The sequence below is a fragment of the Onychostoma macrolepis genome, chromosome 12 (genome assembly GCF_012432095.1).
Source record: "Onychostoma macrolepis isolate SWU-2019 chromosome 12, ASM1243209v1, whole genome shotgun sequence".
Taxonomy (NCBI): domain Eukaryota; kingdom Metazoa; phylum Chordata; class Actinopteri; order Cypriniformes; family Cyprinidae; genus Onychostoma; species Onychostoma macrolepis.
In genome coordinates, this window is record NC_081166.1 from 10102793 (window position 1) to 10121412 (window position 18620).

An 18620-nucleotide genomic window follows, 5' to 3' on the forward strand; every position below is an offset into this window, starting at 1 on the left:
CTAGGCTATAGAGGATTACCCTGGGCTGAACTGACCACCTGCTCTGTGTCAGACATGAAACAAGCCAGACGCATGTCCCACTGAGACACCTATGGCAAGCACCCATCACCAATCACTGACAGCAATAACAATGCCACCTCATGCATAAAAGCACTGATGAAGCAGCTATAACTGAGGACCATTCATTCTTGACTGTCAGTGAAACTTGAAGGAGTAGACGGTACAGATATTGACCTGGACCTAGTTTGTAAGGCCATAAGAATTTATGAATGAACCACTCATTTTAAAATCTTCCCAGTCTAATGACATCCACTTCGACCTTTACAATGCACATTATAACTTTCGTTAACTCAACAATAAGTAAATCCACTTCACCAGCTAACAGCAATGCTATAGGAACATACAGAGCTACCACAAAAACAGAAATTTCAAAGACAAAATTCTAAAAATGACTACGCATTTGTTTCTCTGAGGCACAAAGTCTATAGAGTGGCCTCAAAAAAGAAAATGTATTAATGCCATTGCATTAAAAAACTAAATCACAAACCAAGTGGCAACTTGGTAACTTTTTGTCAACTAACTTTTCTTTAAACATTTATTCATTTAGTAGAAGTAATAGTATTAACATTATGTTAGATACAGGTATAGAGGCAGAGTAAACAGTTCATTAAACTAACTATTGACATGCTAAACTATATGAAAATATAATATGGCAAAAACATCTAAATACAAAAAATATTTTTGCAAATGTTTTGCTTGAAAACATGAAAAATATAAAATAAATATTATATTAAAAATTATGTATGTTATGTTTCAAACAAATGTAGCTTAAATGTCTAAATGAGGCCAATTTAAAGCTGATGCAAAATAGTACTTCTAGGCTTTGAACATTTTGGTGCATTATTTTTTTGTATTTTGTCTGAAGTTGTGGCATCATAAAATACTCAGTGGTTGTCAAACAAAAGAAAAAAAAGTTTGAAAAGAGGAGGGAGGGTGAGAAACAAAGAAAGACCGAAAACGAGGGGGACAACAAAACCTGTTGGACCAGTTCCCCCTCCCTTTAAGTTTCCAAGTTCACCTCTAAGAATAAAAAAAAAAGAAAAGTGAAACACCACACTGCTCCACACTGACAGCTTCAATAGGCAGTCTCACAGACATGCATACCTATGCATTAAGATGGTGACAGCACAATCAGCACCTTTGGTATTTCCTGAATTGATTGGGAGATGTCCTAAAGCAGAGCTCTATGACAAGGTCAAAAGAGAGCTTTAACCTCAAGTGATATCCATATGGACATTATTACTAACTATTGTTAGTTGACTCATTCTGTTACGTCAAAGAACACCCACAGCCACCTCAAGGTGTGTTTTGCCCCTCACAGACTTATTGCCATAGTACTCGATGTGCTGCTGGTACGAATGTGCCTTACCTTGTTTCTTTTTCCTGTTGGTGGCAAACTCTGACTTCCTGAGAGAGCTGGGTGCTGTCTTCCTATAGAAGCTGTTCCTGTCAAGTGAACCCACATAAACGGGCTTCCTTATCCGGCCTTGACCTTCCAAATCCATTTTTCCTGAACCCGGGCGATCACTGAATTGGTCCTTGTGGTCATAATTGAGTTTAACAGGATCCTCATACGACCGTCTCTCCTTCAGTGTCTGCTTTTGATAAACATCCTTTTCCCATTCCTTGCAGTGTCTTCCACTGTTGTGGTCAGACTCTTGTCTCTGTTCTAAGGAATTTGACCTTACATCTCTGTAACGCTCCCTGCTTTTCTGGTCATACTGATCACTCTCACAACCCTTGTCTTCATAGCAGTCTTTAACACCGCTATCATAACGTTCATCTTTCCAGTAGTTTCGATCATCTTTTTCTCTGTAATCACGTTGATCACCCTCTCTGTACTGATAAGAGTCTCTTTCTTTAGGTTCAAAGCGGTCCCTCTGTTCAGACTGGCCATTTTCTCTGTAATCATACCGGTCTCTCGGTTTGAGGTCATAGTGGTTACCTTTCTTACGTTCGTACCATTCCTTGTCATCTAGTTTAGAGGAGTCCCTTTCTCCTGTTCTTTCTCTACGGTCACAGTAGTCATCTTTCCTAAAGTCACTGCGGATCTTCTCCTTTTCTTTGTAGTCATAGTAATCGCCCTTCCTCTCTACATACCGGTCGTAGTCTCTTCGGTCGATTGAATCCCTGTCTCTATACTGGTAGCTGTCACCTCTCCTGCGGCCCTCCTCACAGTAACTACGGTCATAGCGGTCCCTATTTCTGTCATCACTCTGGTCTTTCTCTCTACGATCATAGCGCTGGTAATTGTCTCTGGATTCATAGTCTGCTTCTCTATATCTGTACCGGTCCTTTTTCCTGGAGTCGTAATTTTCTTGATGTTTACTGTCATAGTACTTGTCTCTGCGGTCATAACGGTCATACTTCTCCAGCTCTTTATGGTCATAGTAATCCCGGCCCCTGCGGTCCCCATCTCTGTAATTATCGAGCTCTTTATCATAGTAGTCCTGGCTATCGCGGTCAAAACCGTATGCATACCGATCTCTGCGACTGTATGGTTCTCGTCCCTCACAGTAGTCATCTGATTCCCAAGAGTGGTACCGGGTCACATAGTCAGGACGTTCCTTACTCCTTGGGCTCTGTGCAAAGTCTCTGTGGTCAGAGTAATCCAGTTCTTCCTGATGCTGATAGAAACAGTGATCGCCTGTCCACTCCTGTGGCTTCCTCGGCTCCTGGTAAACTGCTTCTGGGGATTGATAAAAGAACTGTTGTGGAGGGCCCTCTCGGTAAGGAACCTTGTCCCAGTCCTCATATTCCCAGCATTGTTGACGGTACCCATTGGTTTCTCCGAGGTAGGCCTGGTGCTCCCAGTGTCCCGGCGTGGGTCTGAAGTCCTGAGGGCACATGACTGACTGCTGCTGAAGTTCTTGCTGTTGTTGAAAATGCAGCATTTGTATGCATCTCTCCTTCTCCCAGCCCTCACTCACCAACTCCTCGACACTCTTACCTCTCTTGGGAGGAGACCTGTTGAAGTCCCAGGGCACTGGGGCAAATGGCATAGGGTGTCCTAAGACCACCTGTCCCTTCATAATGGCCGTGAGAGTCCACAAAAAGGGAAAGCGGTGTTAGCTTACCCAAATTTCACATTCCAGGTCTAGATGTAGAGGACTCCACCTGTCAGGCATGCTCAAACTCTTTCTACGATGGCTGACTGAACAGGACTGTCTGGTTCAGACCTGAGGAACTCAATCTCTCTCTCTCCGTCTCTCTCTCCGCCTACCCAGCCAATAGGAGGAAGAGAGGGAAGGAGGTGGGGGAGGGAAGAAGCAACAACGGAGAGGAGGCAAAGGGGAGGCATTTAGGGTTAATCATTGAACGTAGTCACATGAATGGATTACAGGGAGGCTGTGATTGGCTGAAGTCTCTGTTTGCATGAAAACACAGGCTGGACTTCACAAAAGAGGAGGGAGCATTATCCTCTTCCATTCCACAGACTTCTCTGAGGAGTTTTTAAACTTGGCATTACTCATGAGCAAAGCTGTATATGCTCCTTGAAGGCACTTTATAGGCTATTGTGTAACTAGAACAGGGATCTTGAAGCTGTACTATTTCACAGTTTCTGCTTGTGTTTTTAGCAGGTTTATATGCTTACAAAAACAACCTGACACACTGAATGTTCTGTCAAAAGCAGAATCAATGCTGTATCTGTTCTAACTTGCTATCATACGTTTCAGAGTAGCAAGGTTCCCATGAATGCCATAATCTTCTACTTTCATGTTTCAACAGGCTGACCTGGGAAAGTTGGACACAGGCCGATTATTCCAGAGAGCACCGTGCACTGTCGAGTGCCTGCACACTGCACAATGAACCATTGTTAAGGGCCGCCCCTGGTTTCACAGGCCAGGGCATCTTTTCATGCAAAGAAGAAAAAAAAAATGCTATTCATGCGATTCAGTATAGTATATCACTCCCCTTAAAAAAAAAAAAAAAAAGACAAAACAGTACACAGTACTATGATTTCCTACAGCACACAGTACTGAGAATGTGTCAATGAATACAAATACTAGTAATGTGAAAATGTGGTAAAAAGAGAACAAGAAAGTTTTTTTGCAATAGCTACTTATGATATTAAAATACAAAATAAATATCGCTCCAGTTAAGGCTGAAAAGAAAGTGAGAATAAGAGATTTTGTGGGTCTGATGGCTTGTCATCTATTCTTTATACTTTGGAATTTTGATAATCAGTGTTTAAGATCTCACATTTCTTCACATGGGGCAGACCGAAACTCTGTGCATGTTGTTTTCCACTTCACAGACATCAGGAGCAACATTCCTCTTGTGTAATGGAGTTGTTTTACTTTGTTTACACAAGTACAACCCTTTGAAATGGCACTGAAGTCACATTCAAAGATGCACTTGGTGCCTTGCGTCAAAAACACATTTCATACATTTATATCTAAAATCTGCTTTTAGGTTCACAAAGAGGTATGCAGAAGATCCTTATGAAGAAGGTCCTTAAGGAGTTTTAAGGAGTTTTGCTCTGTAGTTAATGGCTCTTAATGTCCTGGCATAGGGGGGAAAAAAACTTATGAATCTCATTTAAGACAGACAAACCTGTGGATCAAAAGCCTTCAAGACAGCCACTGTCCCTCAATGAATGCCTGTTTCATACATTTTGATTACTTGGAATCTATCAGAGAATACAACAGGACTCAAAAAGTAATTACAGCAACGAAGCATTCAGATGCATGCTTGTGACAGAGGTGAGGACACAGGTCTCGCATGCCACTCTTCTCATCTCTGTTTTTAGAACAGCATTCCATCCAATCGCTCACAGCCTTTCCAGCAGGCGATGGGATCATACAGCTCTTTAAAGAGCCTTCTGTTAACCTGAATAGGCTTTCGTGCATGAGACAGGCACAGAAAAGCTGGGAGCTGGAGATTAGATCCAGGACACAAATGAGCTCTTGATGCTTTTTATGAGCACCCAAACAGATCCCAATTAGAACAAAGGCTGTGGAAGGGGCAACAGAAGGCTAGAACAGGACACTCAATCATAAATACACTCATAAATGAGCCTGTCAAAACCAAAATCACAACTCTGTCTTTCCTCCAACAACAGGACTATGGATAGAACAGTTCCCAGAAAGAAAATGATACATGAAAAATATAAGAGCCTGTGGGTCTGATAAGCCCAAAAACTGCCTTCAATTTCTTTTTTCTTTCTTTCTTTCTTTTTGTCTTTCTTTCTTATCCAATACAATTTCAAATAACTTCTAATCCTGTCTTACTCCAAAATTCAGTTTTGTTTTTTGTTCCATTCCAGAAGAGATGATGAAATAAGGAGCTTGTCTCCTCCCTCCAGCAGAAAACCGCTGTTCAGCAAGTATAACTCCATAGCTGATAGGCTCTTGAGTCTTGACTGACTCCCTGCACTGTAACAATAAATAACCATTGTTTCTACCCTCCCTGTTGAGAAACACACCCTGTTACGATAAATGTGGAAACAACACACACACACACACACACACACACACACACACACTTATTTGTATATTATTAACAGTGTAAGATCACTAGGCTGGTGATCTTAGTACATAATTTATCTAGCTAAATGAATAAAGAGAAACACTCTTGATGGTACTGACAGCATTATGACACCCAATGACTCAATATGACACACATCGCTATACTAACAAGCACTGAAAATAGGACTGGACAATTAATTGAAAAGTAAAATTAAATTAATCACTTTGTTTAAAAAAAACAGACTAAAAAACAACCCACAGCAGCAACCCGAATTGTCAACCTTGACTTTCCCCTTAAAAACATGCTACTACGTGTGTAGTCATGTGACTTCTGTCCAGTCAGTGGCATGGAAGCAGCATAGAGGAGAGATCAAACACAGAGTCGTCTGAGCAACAGAAGCAGTGTAAAAATATGCCCTTTACATATTTTTAATGTGAAAATATCGTTTTTACATTAAAACTGAAATGTGACTTTTTCACAAGACTTTTCATTTCAAGAAATGTGTGCTTTGATTCCAGTTGTTTGAAATATTCAATAAATAACCATAAATATTTTGTTTCCTTTACAATTATTTTTATCACAAAGAAATGCACTTTTGATTAGAAAAAAATATCTCCCACCTTTAATAGCTGAGCATATTTACAGTACAAACCTTGTCAGTGAACTATGAGGACAAAAATAAATAAACAAAATAATCATTCATTAATCGAGATAAAATGTTCAATAAATAGAAATTTTGTATTCAGGTCATATCATCCAGCCCTAATTGAAAACCTAAATAATTTACTGCGCAGTGTAAATACATTTTTTTTTAAATCCATAAAAAAATTTTTGATTTGAAAATTCAGTTGTGTAGAGTAAGTGTAAAGAGCAAAAACAAAGCAAGAATGATTAATAGGAAAAAATCATTTTAAATTAAAGTTGATTCAAACACATACACAAACAGTGTTGCGCCGATCCACTTCGGTTAGTCCAAGACATACAGGCATCACAGAAAACAACTGATGTTCACCAAGACTTGGGCAGTGCTCCAAACCAAAGGCATGCATCACTATGCCTGATAATCACTCCTGGCGAGCCACTGATGCAGCTCCTTGCTTTAAAATTGACTCATTATCAAATCTAAAACCTTATCCAAGTTCCAATCCGAATTCCTTGTCCCTTATACTTGAAAACAGATGGCTGTGACTAGCAAGCAGGTTACACTTATCAAGCAAGATGTGTACACAGCTGTGTTCAAACAGTGTATGTGACACACATAATAGCGTCACGTGCTGTGAACACAAAAACACAAAGCAAAAAAAAAAAACCAAAACAACTAATTCACTTTCTTGGCTATGAAATCTAATTACAAAAGCAATCTGATATGAAAAGGAAAAAAAGGTATTTTAAAATTCTGTATTACCACATACTAAGAAATACACACACAAGCCCTCTCCATCTCAGCTTAAGTCTTACCTGGTGCATGTGTGGTTCTGGTTCTAAGAACATGGCCAAAAAGGGCTGTGAGACGCACCACAGGTTGAACCAGAGAGCTCCAGAGTCTGGCTCTAAAACTACTGCTGTCCATGATCTCCAAAAAAGGCTTGATTACTATGGTAATGTCTACTATTATACCAAAAAAAACAGGAGGAGAACCGAAACAGTGATTCTGGGAGTAAGGGACATACAGAGAGAAATGTAGGGCTAGATAGCAAGAGAAAGAGAGCAAGAACACGGGTGCAAAGAGGCCATGTATTTCATATGTACATGGGAAAAGTGTAGCCAACAAGACCAGCATTCCACACATAGGTAATATACCCATGTTAAAACAATTATACGGTAATACCTTTTAAATTATAACTACATACATTATACATCAGACAATCTATTAGGGGCGAAACGGTTACTTCAGTATCTGTGGATAAAGTTTGTGCAAACAAACACAGCACTAAAATTTCCACCCTAAGACTGACAGGCTGAGATCTGGCACAGAGGGATTACATGATGTTCTACTGTACAGTGAATCATGACCACGATGCCTCACGTCAGAAAAACATTGTGCCTTTACATGATACTCCCAGAGCCACTGTCTACTGATTCTTTACACTTTGAGAATCAAAGTGGTTTCTATCCTTTATGAAAATGGACCGCCTATCATGTGTTCAGTCCTATGCCTGGGTGTGTTCTATTCCCTGCTTAGGTGTGAAGGTCAAGCAGAGACCATTTATGAGAAACTGCTGAATATTACATAGAAAGCATAAGAAGAACGGAGGCTTATAATTCCTCATTTAGATTGTAATATAATTGACAACATCTTTGAGAAGATGTGAGCAAACCAGCCAATGCATATTGATATAGATGACAGACTTCTCAGGAAATAAGTTATGTTGACAGAGACGGTATGGAGAATTTCAACATAAATAAAAGTATAGACACACCCAGTACAGTGAACTTTGTCTTGGGTGATGTTTCAGTGGCATATTGAAAGCACTAATCGGGAACACCTCTAACGTTCAAGATGTAACTTGACCTCAAAAGAGGATAGCGGCTGATTATTGTGGATATTGCACAAGCAAGAATGCTGATATGTAAATCTACATATCCAGTTATTCAAATCAAAACGATGCATAGCTGAAGACAACGAGCAGCTGACAGGTTGTTTTCTAGAATTGATATGAGCTGCTGTTCTGTTTTGTCAAAGAGTGTGACCAGCATAAAACAAATAGAAGTGGCTTATGTGGAAATACAAATTCTCAGGGAGGTTGAAGAATCCACTGACACAGTGACACTATCTTACTTGCTGCCCATTTCCTTATTATTGTTATTTTTTAATAACAACAACAATATTGTATTATCATTACTATTATTATATTTAACAACAATTATTGTTATTATTATTTGTATTGTTATTACTTTTATTATTATTATTACGCATGTTTGTCACTTGTTTGTCACTACCTAATAATTTCTTCTTCTTGGCATTATTATTATAGTCAAGAAACAGACATAAACCAATTATTACCTAGAGAGAAACAAGTGGGAAACATGCATCACTATAATAATAATACTGTTAAATGCTGCATGTTTCCTAATTTAGAATGAATAAACGAACGAATAAATAAATAAATAAATATTAGAATATTAGATATCAGATACTGAACGTAATCTGTATAACAGTGGTAAAAACACAACACATATACTGAGAGTAAAAAGAGAAATTTGTGACTACCTTGTAGCTGTTGCTGTTCCAGGGTCAGGGTCTCCATGGTGTAGGTGCAGAATTCCAGATTCTCAAGAGCCTGTTGTCTCGAAGTCTCATCCTGCTCTTCTTCCAGCATGGCCTGCAGCTCCTGGGCTGTGTGAGAATACATATCAATGTCTCTTTCCACCTCCTCCAACCTCAAGAGTAACCTATATTGCTCCTGTTCCCTCTCTCTTTCTCTCTCCATTTCTTTCTCCATCTCCAGAGCATCCTCTGCATCTTCCACCTCTTCAACAATCTCTTTCTCTTCCGGTGAGTTATAGAATGGGTTGGAGGTGGGTGGAGGGGGACCTGGCATCACAGCGTTGGTACGTGGGCACGGAGGAGGTGGGCGTGGCGCTGGGCGTGTGGGTCTGTAAGGCTGAGGAGCAATGCGTCCATTGGTTTGAGGACAATGCGAGTTTGTAGGTGCTGGTAGCCTAAGGACCCGCGGTCTAGGAGGAGGTGGGCGTAGCGTTTTCCGCCTCTCCAAAGAGGAGGAGGCGGAGCCAGAGGGAGAGGAAGAGGTGGGCAACAAACATTCCATCGGGGAATGGGAGGAGCCACAGATTATGTCGTTCTCATTGCTGTAGTCCATAATGGAAAAGTGGCGGGAAACTTTACTGCCCCTTCCACCACTAACCTCCTCCCATCGGCTCTGTTCTGTGGCTCCGTTGCCACGACCTGGCAAGCTGCGTTCAAACTCTATCAGCTGCTGAGAAAGCTTGGATTCAAGATCCCCAGCTGACACAGCCAAAGTCTCCAGTGTCCGAGACGTTGGTAACCCATTTGAACCCTGTTCCTGAGGCCATGGCCAGTGGTTGCTCAGGCCACCGGACATTAGGTCAGCATCACTGACGCTTGCGTGTCGAGTTAACTTCTTCTGCCTGTTCTTCTCAGCAGAGATTTTACTGTTGAAGGGGTTTCTGCGGTCATGAGATGCATAGTTACCACTGTTCCTTGTCCAGGTGGAATTAGGTGAGGTTCTGGTGGGCGGATTTAGACTTTGTTTCCTTGAGATGGGTGCTGGGGGAGGTTCTCGTAAACTGGTGTGAGAACTGGTGCTGTATTTTCGGTTGCTGAGGGCGTGTAGACTCGGCCTAGGGGGCAGCTGAGGTCTACCCAGATTGGGGCTGCCCGTTCTGGTACTTTGGACTGAGCTATTCGCCCTGCGGGGTTGCGTGTGAGGGGGTGGGGGTCTTTCTCGCCTTCTTTCTTGCGGATGAACCTGTGATTGATTTTGAGTCGTTCCTCTCCCTTGAGAACTTTGATCGGATTGGATGTAGTGCACATGCTCATCCTTTCTTTCCTCCTCCCGGCGCTCAAAGTAATCCAGGTCCCAAACTGTGTGGTCTTCCTGAGTATCCCACTCCTGCCCATATTCTGGCACTGTGCAATCTTGCTGAGCTGAGGTATAATCAGGAGTGTAACGCTCTTCTTCTATCTTAGGTTCACTAATTAAAGTCTCGCTTTGTGGGACAACCTGTAGCTGCCCTTCCATCTTGACAAATCGATGAGGGAAAACTCCTCTTCTGTCATGTATTTGCCCCTGCAACCAGCCATCCTCCATCGTGGTGAGGATACGGATCCTATCACCAACATCAAAGTCCAGCTCACCAGGTTCAAGTGCCCGGAATTCATAAAGCGCAATACCATATACAGCTCCCTCTTCCTCCTCCTCCTCCTCCTCCTCCTCTTCTTCCTCTTGCTGTTGTTGAATCTCCATTTCTAGATTTTCCTCATCCCTCTCTTCCTCCTCCCTCCTCTCTTCTTCCTCCATGCTGTAAGCTGGATACTGTTGTAGGGTCTGAGGTTCAGGCTCCTCCAAAGGTGAGCGCAGGGGACCGAGCAGCTCCACAAAGCCCTCAGGGAAAACTCCCGTCCTGCCGTCCAGCTCTCCCTGGAACCATCCAGGTTCTGGCAGGCCTATGATGGTGATGACATCACCCTCGCGAAAGTCCAGCTCCTCGTCCAGCTGGGCGTGAAGGCTCATGAGGGCACGGGCCTGGCTCAGCGCATGTGGGGGAAGCTCGGAGGCCTGGGCGGCCGCGCTGCGCTCTGACAGCTGCCTGGATTGCCCGGAAAGCTCCAGCTCTTTAACGCAAGAGACGGGGAAGAGCCCGCGTGAGCCCCATGCATTATGCCCTCTCATCCACACAGCATCCACACTGCTTTCAGCAGCAACTACATCACCTACAGCAGGAGAGAAGAGTAGGAAATAAGCATCAGGATAACAAGGATTGAAATATCCTCAACAAAAATACTGGTAATAAAAAACAATTTGGTGAAAATCTTTTGAATCTTTCAATAACAACTACTGCAAAACTGTTCTGGCTGACTTCCCAGCATATGTTAATGAGACCTCTGCAGCTTATTCAGAATGCAGCAGCCCTGCTAATATCTAGAGAAGCACTCCAAAACTTCTTTCCTATTATAAAAAATATATAGTAACCCTAAAAACAAGATACATTTACTATAGTCTATCTAGACTGTTTCTTAAATATATTTATTTATTTATTTATTTATGTGGTTGTTTTATGCAATGGCAGCATCTAGGCCATTTAATTTCAGTTCAGTTGGCTAAATCAAAATAAGTAAGTAAATTAAACATTTAAAAAGAGATAACGGCTAGATAAACAAGATCATTATTTATAAGTATTAAAATAAGTGTATTTTTTCTTATAGCAAAGGCATATTTTAACTTGTTCATACTTAAAAACAAGTACCTCCAGTGCAGTAATTAAAGGAATAGTTCACCCAAAAATTAAGATTTTGTCATCATTTACTCACCCTCATGTCATTCAATACCTGTATGTTTCTTTCTTATGTTGAACACAAAAGACGATATTTTGAAGAACCAAACTGGTCCCCATTGACTTCCATAGTAGGTATAGAAATACTACGTAAGTCAATGGGGAACATCAAATCTTTGATTAACAGCATTCTTCAAAATATCTTTTGTGTTCAACATAAGGAAGAAACTCATACAGGTTTGGAACGACAATCATTTTTGGGTAAACTATATCTTTAAAGACACATTTTCTGAAAACAAGTCTGAATACGCTATCCATATAATTCAATGTTATTGACATTAGACCCTTTTTAAAAAAAGAGCAAGATGTGAAAGATGACCATCTGCGTGTGTTCACAGACCAACAATTGGACCGTCCCCTTTGACGGACAACCACAGTGCCCTTCGTCACCCTCACCCAATAGTCCCTCCAGCAGAACTACGCATTTTACTTTTCTCACACCCAAATAGTGTAAACAACTTCCTCTACATATGAGAACCATAAGAACTTCTGTCAAGCGTAAAGTGATCATTAAGAAAATCTGTTGACTTATTTATATAAGGATTTAGGTGGATTATGTTTTGTATTAGCTGTATTAGATTTATTTGTATTAGATAATACTTATTTGTATAACTAGCATATTTTTTCCGAATTGCATCCACACTAAAGCATCTGCTAAATGCATTAATTGTAAATGGAATTTTAACTAGTAGGTGAGTAATTGTGTTGACACATACATTTGCAGCCAGGGCAAAAGACAAAAATTATTTTGTCTTTGTAAATAGCATTAGAGCTGTGTGAAGTTCACCTCTGACCTCAAGTCAGTTTGCATGCGGGTAAAGTCACTGGTGTGGTCAGTTTCACTTAGCAAACACACACACATACACATCAACAGGAGCCAGAATGTCCATTAGGGTCACAAGGGCCACATTCCACACAGACACGCTCCGCCTCCCATTGTGTTCAACTCATAAACTTGAACAGCGTATATGATCCCCACTGACATGATAGGGGAAACTAAATTCATCCAGTTGAGTTTTTCACATAAAAATAAAGGAAGTGTGTGCTGGACAAATCACAGTTTCCACATTAGATCAGTACTGACTACTACAAACATCTAAAGCAATATACAACATAAACAGACATGTAAGATTCAAAACATCAAACACAAAGAAACATTTTCCAAATTAAGCAATGAAAAGAAGAAAAAACATTACAGAACACATAAGAATAACAGACAAGTAATACAAAAATAAAAAATTTTGTATTACCTTTTGGGATTATGACTATCATTTATTCAACACAATATAAACACAGAACTAGTGACCTCTAGTGGTGACTTGGGATCAGCGCTTCTAAAAACTCTGATGATATATATAGAACATATGTAGACCAAAAATAGACAATAAACTGGATACATCAGGAATAAATATGATTGATGACCCAGAGCTTTAATTTTTGATTAACATCTCTACAAAAACAGCAAACATTGCAATAAACCTTCTCTTTCTGTTTCTGTGGCTACAGTAAAGGTGATCTACCATCTAGGGCTCTACTGTCTACTGTATAAAATGAAATATACCTCTCATATATGACATTACGTCACTCTGAGCAAGCAGGATTTATGCTGATGGAAAGAGAAAATGGCAGTACAAAGAGATTTAACTCATCACCTATTTAAGATTGTAACATTATATATAGATTAAACGTCTTTATGTCAAAGCAACATCTAGTTCAAAAATAAAAATTCTGTCATAATTTATAAATCACCCTCATATTCCAAACCTGCATGATCTTACATGAAACACAAATGTCTTGTGGAAAACATAGCTCTTTGAGATGCAAAGACTTTTCTGCTTTGTTTTTATACTGCTTTTTGCTTCACAATCTCCAAAAAAAACGCTGAATGCCCAAAGTCTCATTATAGGGATTCCATTATGTCTTTGAATTGTTACATGAATAAAGAAAGTCATACAGGTTTGGAATAACATGGAAAGTGTATTATGCATCAGCATAATTAATCATTTTTAACATTTTCCCTTTGTTGCAGTATTATTAACCTTAATGAACCTGGATAAAAGTCATGCATGTTTAATAACTAAGAGCACCTCTCCATACCTCTCTTTAGTGGTAGGTTTCCAGCATCCACAGAGTTAAAGTCACTGATGCACACATACAGATTCTCTCCTGTCTTGGTGCTTGGGATTGTAACAGGTTCCACAAAAGTGCTGGGAAACTGGCCTGAAGGCAGAAAAAATGAAAAGATATCAACACTAATATCACAGACAGACAATGTAATGTGAATCCTTGCATGACTTTACCTGTGACTCCATCTTTAATTCCGAGCAGCCAAAATTCATCAACAACGCTGAGCACTTCAATGACATCTCCAGTGAACAGCGGGAGTTCTTCAGAGACACTGGGAAGGAACTCAAACACGGCACGCACCACCGATCCAGCCTCCATGTTCACTCATCACCTGAGCATCACAAGCAAAAGAGAGATAGATTAAACATGACACCTAGGCCTATACAACAAACATATTTTCATTACAGTTCCCCAGAGTATTTGTCTGTGGGATGCCCTTTCCTGTTAAAGATCTGCATTTCAGGTTTTCTCATTACACATTCAGAAGTGATGAGCTCAAAACCTGACGACGTCAGAACAGCTGTTTAGAAAACAAGAATCCGCATTTATTAGTATCCAGGGAATATCATGCAATCTATTTATTTTTGTAGTAAAGTTTTTTTTTCTGATCCAATCAAATGGCCCTGAAAAAAATAATACATTTATTCACTACTTTCGCAACATACATTTTTTTTAAATTAAGTATCAGAAGCAAAGTATATATTTCATTAAACATTAAGATAAGTTTTAAGAATAATAATGAGTTACATATGCATTTTTTTCCTCAATAGACATCTTGTTTAATTTGTTTAAAAAGGCATTTCATGTTGGCTTTAAAGGGATGTCCCCATGTTTTCATAATGACTGCCTGTGAAAGGTGAAAAAAAAAACTTTTTTTTTTTTTAATCAAGGTGCATTTAAAGTTTGAATGAGGTAAACAGACACGGTGGCAAGAAAAATAATGGCAAGAAATCCTAACATGCAGCATTATGAGTATAGTCTGATATAGGAGTATAGGAGTATAGTCTGTCTCAATAAGGTCATTCGGGTTCTTTTAAAGATTCACAAACCCAAGCGTTACCTTTTTGAATCATTTTTATGAATCCTTCCCTGAATTAAGTTAACTAAATAATTTGGATTGGTTACGGAATCAACTTCTTACTTAATTACTAAACTGCAAGTTAGCTGTTTTTATGTCAAGTTTTAGTTAAAGATACACAATTACTTCAGTTTTTCTATTTTTCTAAAATTGAACACACATACATTACTGTTCAAAATGTTGCGGTTAATTTAAAAAAAAAATACGGTTACACTTTATTTTAAGGTGTCCTTCTTATTACAGTGTAAAGGTCATTGCACACAGAGTCCGAATTCTTCGCACGTTAAAAAATAAATACGACCTCACATTGTGTCAATCACGTTTACACACTGCCTCCGAAACTTTCGTCCGTCATGAAGAAATTCGGATCCGGTTCGATTTTCTGTATACGAAAATTTCGGACTCAGTCCGCAAGAACCTTAATTATACATTTAAGCACTGAATAATATTAATTAACTACATGTACTTACTAAATGGTTATGGTTAAGATTAGGGTTTGGCTTAGGGTTACTTGCAAGTAATTATGCATAATTAACAGTAATTGTAATAAGTACGTGTAACAATTAAAATTTTATTTATCAACATTCAATGTTTAATTAAAAACTGACAGTAAAAACATTTATAACGTTACATAAATTCATTTGTAAATAAATGCTGTTCTTTTAAATGTTTGATTCATCAAAGAATCCTGAAAAAATACACAGTTTCTACAAAAATATTAAGCAGCACAGCTGTTTGGATCATGTGACACTAAAGACTGAATAAATAACATATTTCACAATATTACTTTTTTTTTTTTTGAACAAATAATACATTAAGCTTTGGTGAGCATAAGAGACTACTCATTCAAAAGCAACTCCACGTGTTGTGTATGCGAATAGAACTGATGGCATAAACGTAACAAGTAATAGTTCAGTTACATCATTCAAAACTCAAATCGCTCAACCAAATCACAATGGTACAGAGCAATTCTCATTGTTAAGACTGGCTAAATAAATGTGTATAACTTAGATGGTGAAGAAACAGGCCGACTGATTTCACCTCTTTCTTGGACAACATTTCTTCAACAAGCTCAAATGTGTTTATACTCCCTCTAAAACAAATTAAGTCATTCACATGAGAGCAATAATGGGGTGGAGGCCTTGAGCAGGACACTGTGCGGTCCAAAGTTAATAGACAATGATGAGTCATAAAGTTCTGCGTCAGTGAAATATACAAGTGTTTGTGAGTCTCAAACAATGTGAATTCATATGAAAATATTTATAGGAAAGCATGTTTCTGTCAGAATTTGTCACAGTCCTCCTCCATGATAAACAAATGGAGATTGATCTAGCACACTAATGAAGCAAATCCCAACTGAATGGAGAATTAAGTACCTCTGTGACAGTGAATACGAGAGAGAGAGAAATATAAAGAGAGGAAATGAAGCTCAAAGAACTCTCTGTCTGCTGTGTGTGTGAGAGAGAGAGAGAGAGAGAGAGAGAGTGTGTGTGTCTCTCTGGACCTCTCAAGTGTCGGGGTGAGGGGTAACAGGTGACCCGACTGAAAGGTGACAGGGGTCACAGCAGGACTTGTGTTGTTGCCAGGTGAAAGATTGTTGCACACAGATGACTGCGTTTTGAGTCAGTGTATGATGATAAAAGAAGTAGAAGGTAAAATACAAAATACTGCAGCCTTAAAGAAACTCAAAATCCAATCCACCTTTTTCCTGAGTAACCCGATAAGCACCACCATGATAGATTCTAACTTCAACTCAATAAAAAAAGATCGACTCAATTAATTAAACTGAAACATTTTAAAATATAACTAAATATAAAAATGTGCAAAGGATTAAGCTGTGCATTCATTTGACTAGAAACACCAGAGACCAGAAATGTAAAGCATTTTGCTGTTATGATGCAGGAAAAAGTGGAAACAAAAGCCTAGTGTTAACCCACACCACTGCTCTTCCCTTGTGGCAGAGAGAGCATTCATGATGTTTTGAGTCAAAGAAGTGAAATCCAATCATGTACATCTGCAAAGAATTTAGGGGTGAAAAAAACAAAACACAAACGTTTTAGTCAGGCAGCAACACAGACACCTTTTTCTCCTGCACTCTGTCAGGTCCACAGAAATGTGCCAATAGCTATAGCTTTCTATATTTTTTTATTAAGTAAAAAATAAAAACTGAATTTAATCTCTGTAAATGCACACTGCTATTCAAAGGTTTGGGCTCGGTAAGATTTTTAAATGTTTGTGAAACATTATCCTCACCAAGGATGCATTTATTTGATCAAAAACACAGTAAAACAGTAATATTAAATATAAAAATAGTAATATATAATATATTTTAAAAAAATTACAATTTTAAATAAATTGTTTATCATTTAATAATATATATTTTAAAATGTCATTCATTTCAAGTATAACATTTTTTATTTATTTACAATAGATATTTATTGTAACATTATAAATGTCTTTTTTGTCACTTTAGATAAATTTAAATCATGCTCGCTGAATAAAAGCATAAAATTCTTTCAAAACAAAAATCTTTTTGACTCTTTAAACGGTAGTGTTAATTTAATTTAATTTAAATTCTAATGCACAGTATGAAAAATGTCTAATCATTTTAAGATTTGCTAAAGACTACATTGAATAGCGTCATTAGATTATTACTGTTTTTTTAAAGGTTAACTTTAGCGTTAGATGTCAGCAAAGGTATAAAATACAGGACACATTTAAATGTCGAAAATCAACAATACGCTACATAAAAGAAAAAATCTGTGATCATGATATATCAGTACCATACAATTTATCATATTTTTTTTATTGTCTCTAAATGAATGTGGAGATTAAATAAATTATTAAACAGATGCTTAATCAGTCTAAAATGCAAATCAGTCTAAAACCTGCCTGCCGCCAATTAAGTGACTGATGGACTAGGAAGACAGGCAGCTGCTTTTGATTTTGGACACAGCCAATGTGAGTCAGTTACAGAAAGAATGCACTGACGTAACTCAAGAATATGAGGGAGTATCAAAGCTTTAAGCCTCACGAGGGAGGGTGAACCTTAAATAAACCCTTAACATAACTGTTTAAATAACCATTATAATTAGCTAAAAACTGTTGGGTCAAACACACATGCATACATTTTTTCTCTAAAAGATTCAGAGTATTTGTTGCTTTGACAAGGGGAAATAATTGAAACCAGAACACTAACTGGGTAAAATGATTTCAGGCATGTCCTGATCTGCTATTCTGATCAACACCCTCTGAAACAATGGAAAATTAGAGACTTGTTGCCTCAGAAATGGATTCCAGTCATCGCCACACTCTCTGCGCACCACTTCAATAAGCAGACTAAATAAGTTGCTGTCAATGAGAGAAGAACCAACATGAACATGTTTAGACATGAGGGCAAAGCCACAGAAACTGTGGCTGTGCGTGTAAGAGTGGATGAGTACAGTACGTCTCTTTCCTTTATTTTTTGAAAAAAAAAAAAAAAAAAAAAAGAGATCCCAGAGCAAGATTCCAACAAGCGCTAGATATTTCCAGCTGACGAGTCAGTTCATGTGAGTCATCATGTCTGAACATCAGACAGAGTACTGGCATGTCCTTACAGTCTACCTGCAGCTATAGACATTTAACAATCCTCAAAGATTATTGTAAGATTTTATGACACAGCTGTTTCACATATCCAATATGCAAAAATAATCATGCCTTGAATTTCCAGTTTAATGAAAACATTTACTAGTAAACTATTTTTACTGTGTATTTTTAATATTAATTAATAGTAAATATGTAATAAAATAAACTATTGAAATATATGTAAAATTTATAATTTTAGAATTATAATAAAATTGTGTAT

General features: G+C 38.5%; 1 protein-coding gene across 3 annotated transcripts in view; it reads right to left on the reverse strand.

Annotated features, from left to right (window-relative positions):
* Nucleotides 1–18620, reverse strand: part of dnmbp (dynamin binding protein) — a 48387-nt gene that overhangs the window by 18037 nt on the left and 11730 nt on the right. For 2 of the 3 annotated variants that reach the window (XM_058792786.1, XM_058792785.1), the window contains exons 2-4: nucleotides 13869–14026; nucleotides 13666–13788; nucleotides 8744–10948 (exon numbers count right to left, since the gene is read on the reverse strand). In XM_058792786.1, the coding sequence (XP_058648769.1) occupies nucleotides 8744–10948; nucleotides 13666–13788; nucleotides 13869–14013 (2473 nt within the window). In that variant the 5' untranslated portion in view covers nucleotides 14014–14026. Of the gene's footprint in view, nucleotides 1–1429; nucleotides 3234–8743; nucleotides 10949–13665; nucleotides 13789–13868; nucleotides 14027–18620 lie in introns of those variants that run through there. The other variant, XM_058792787.1, reaches the window with a different exon arrangement.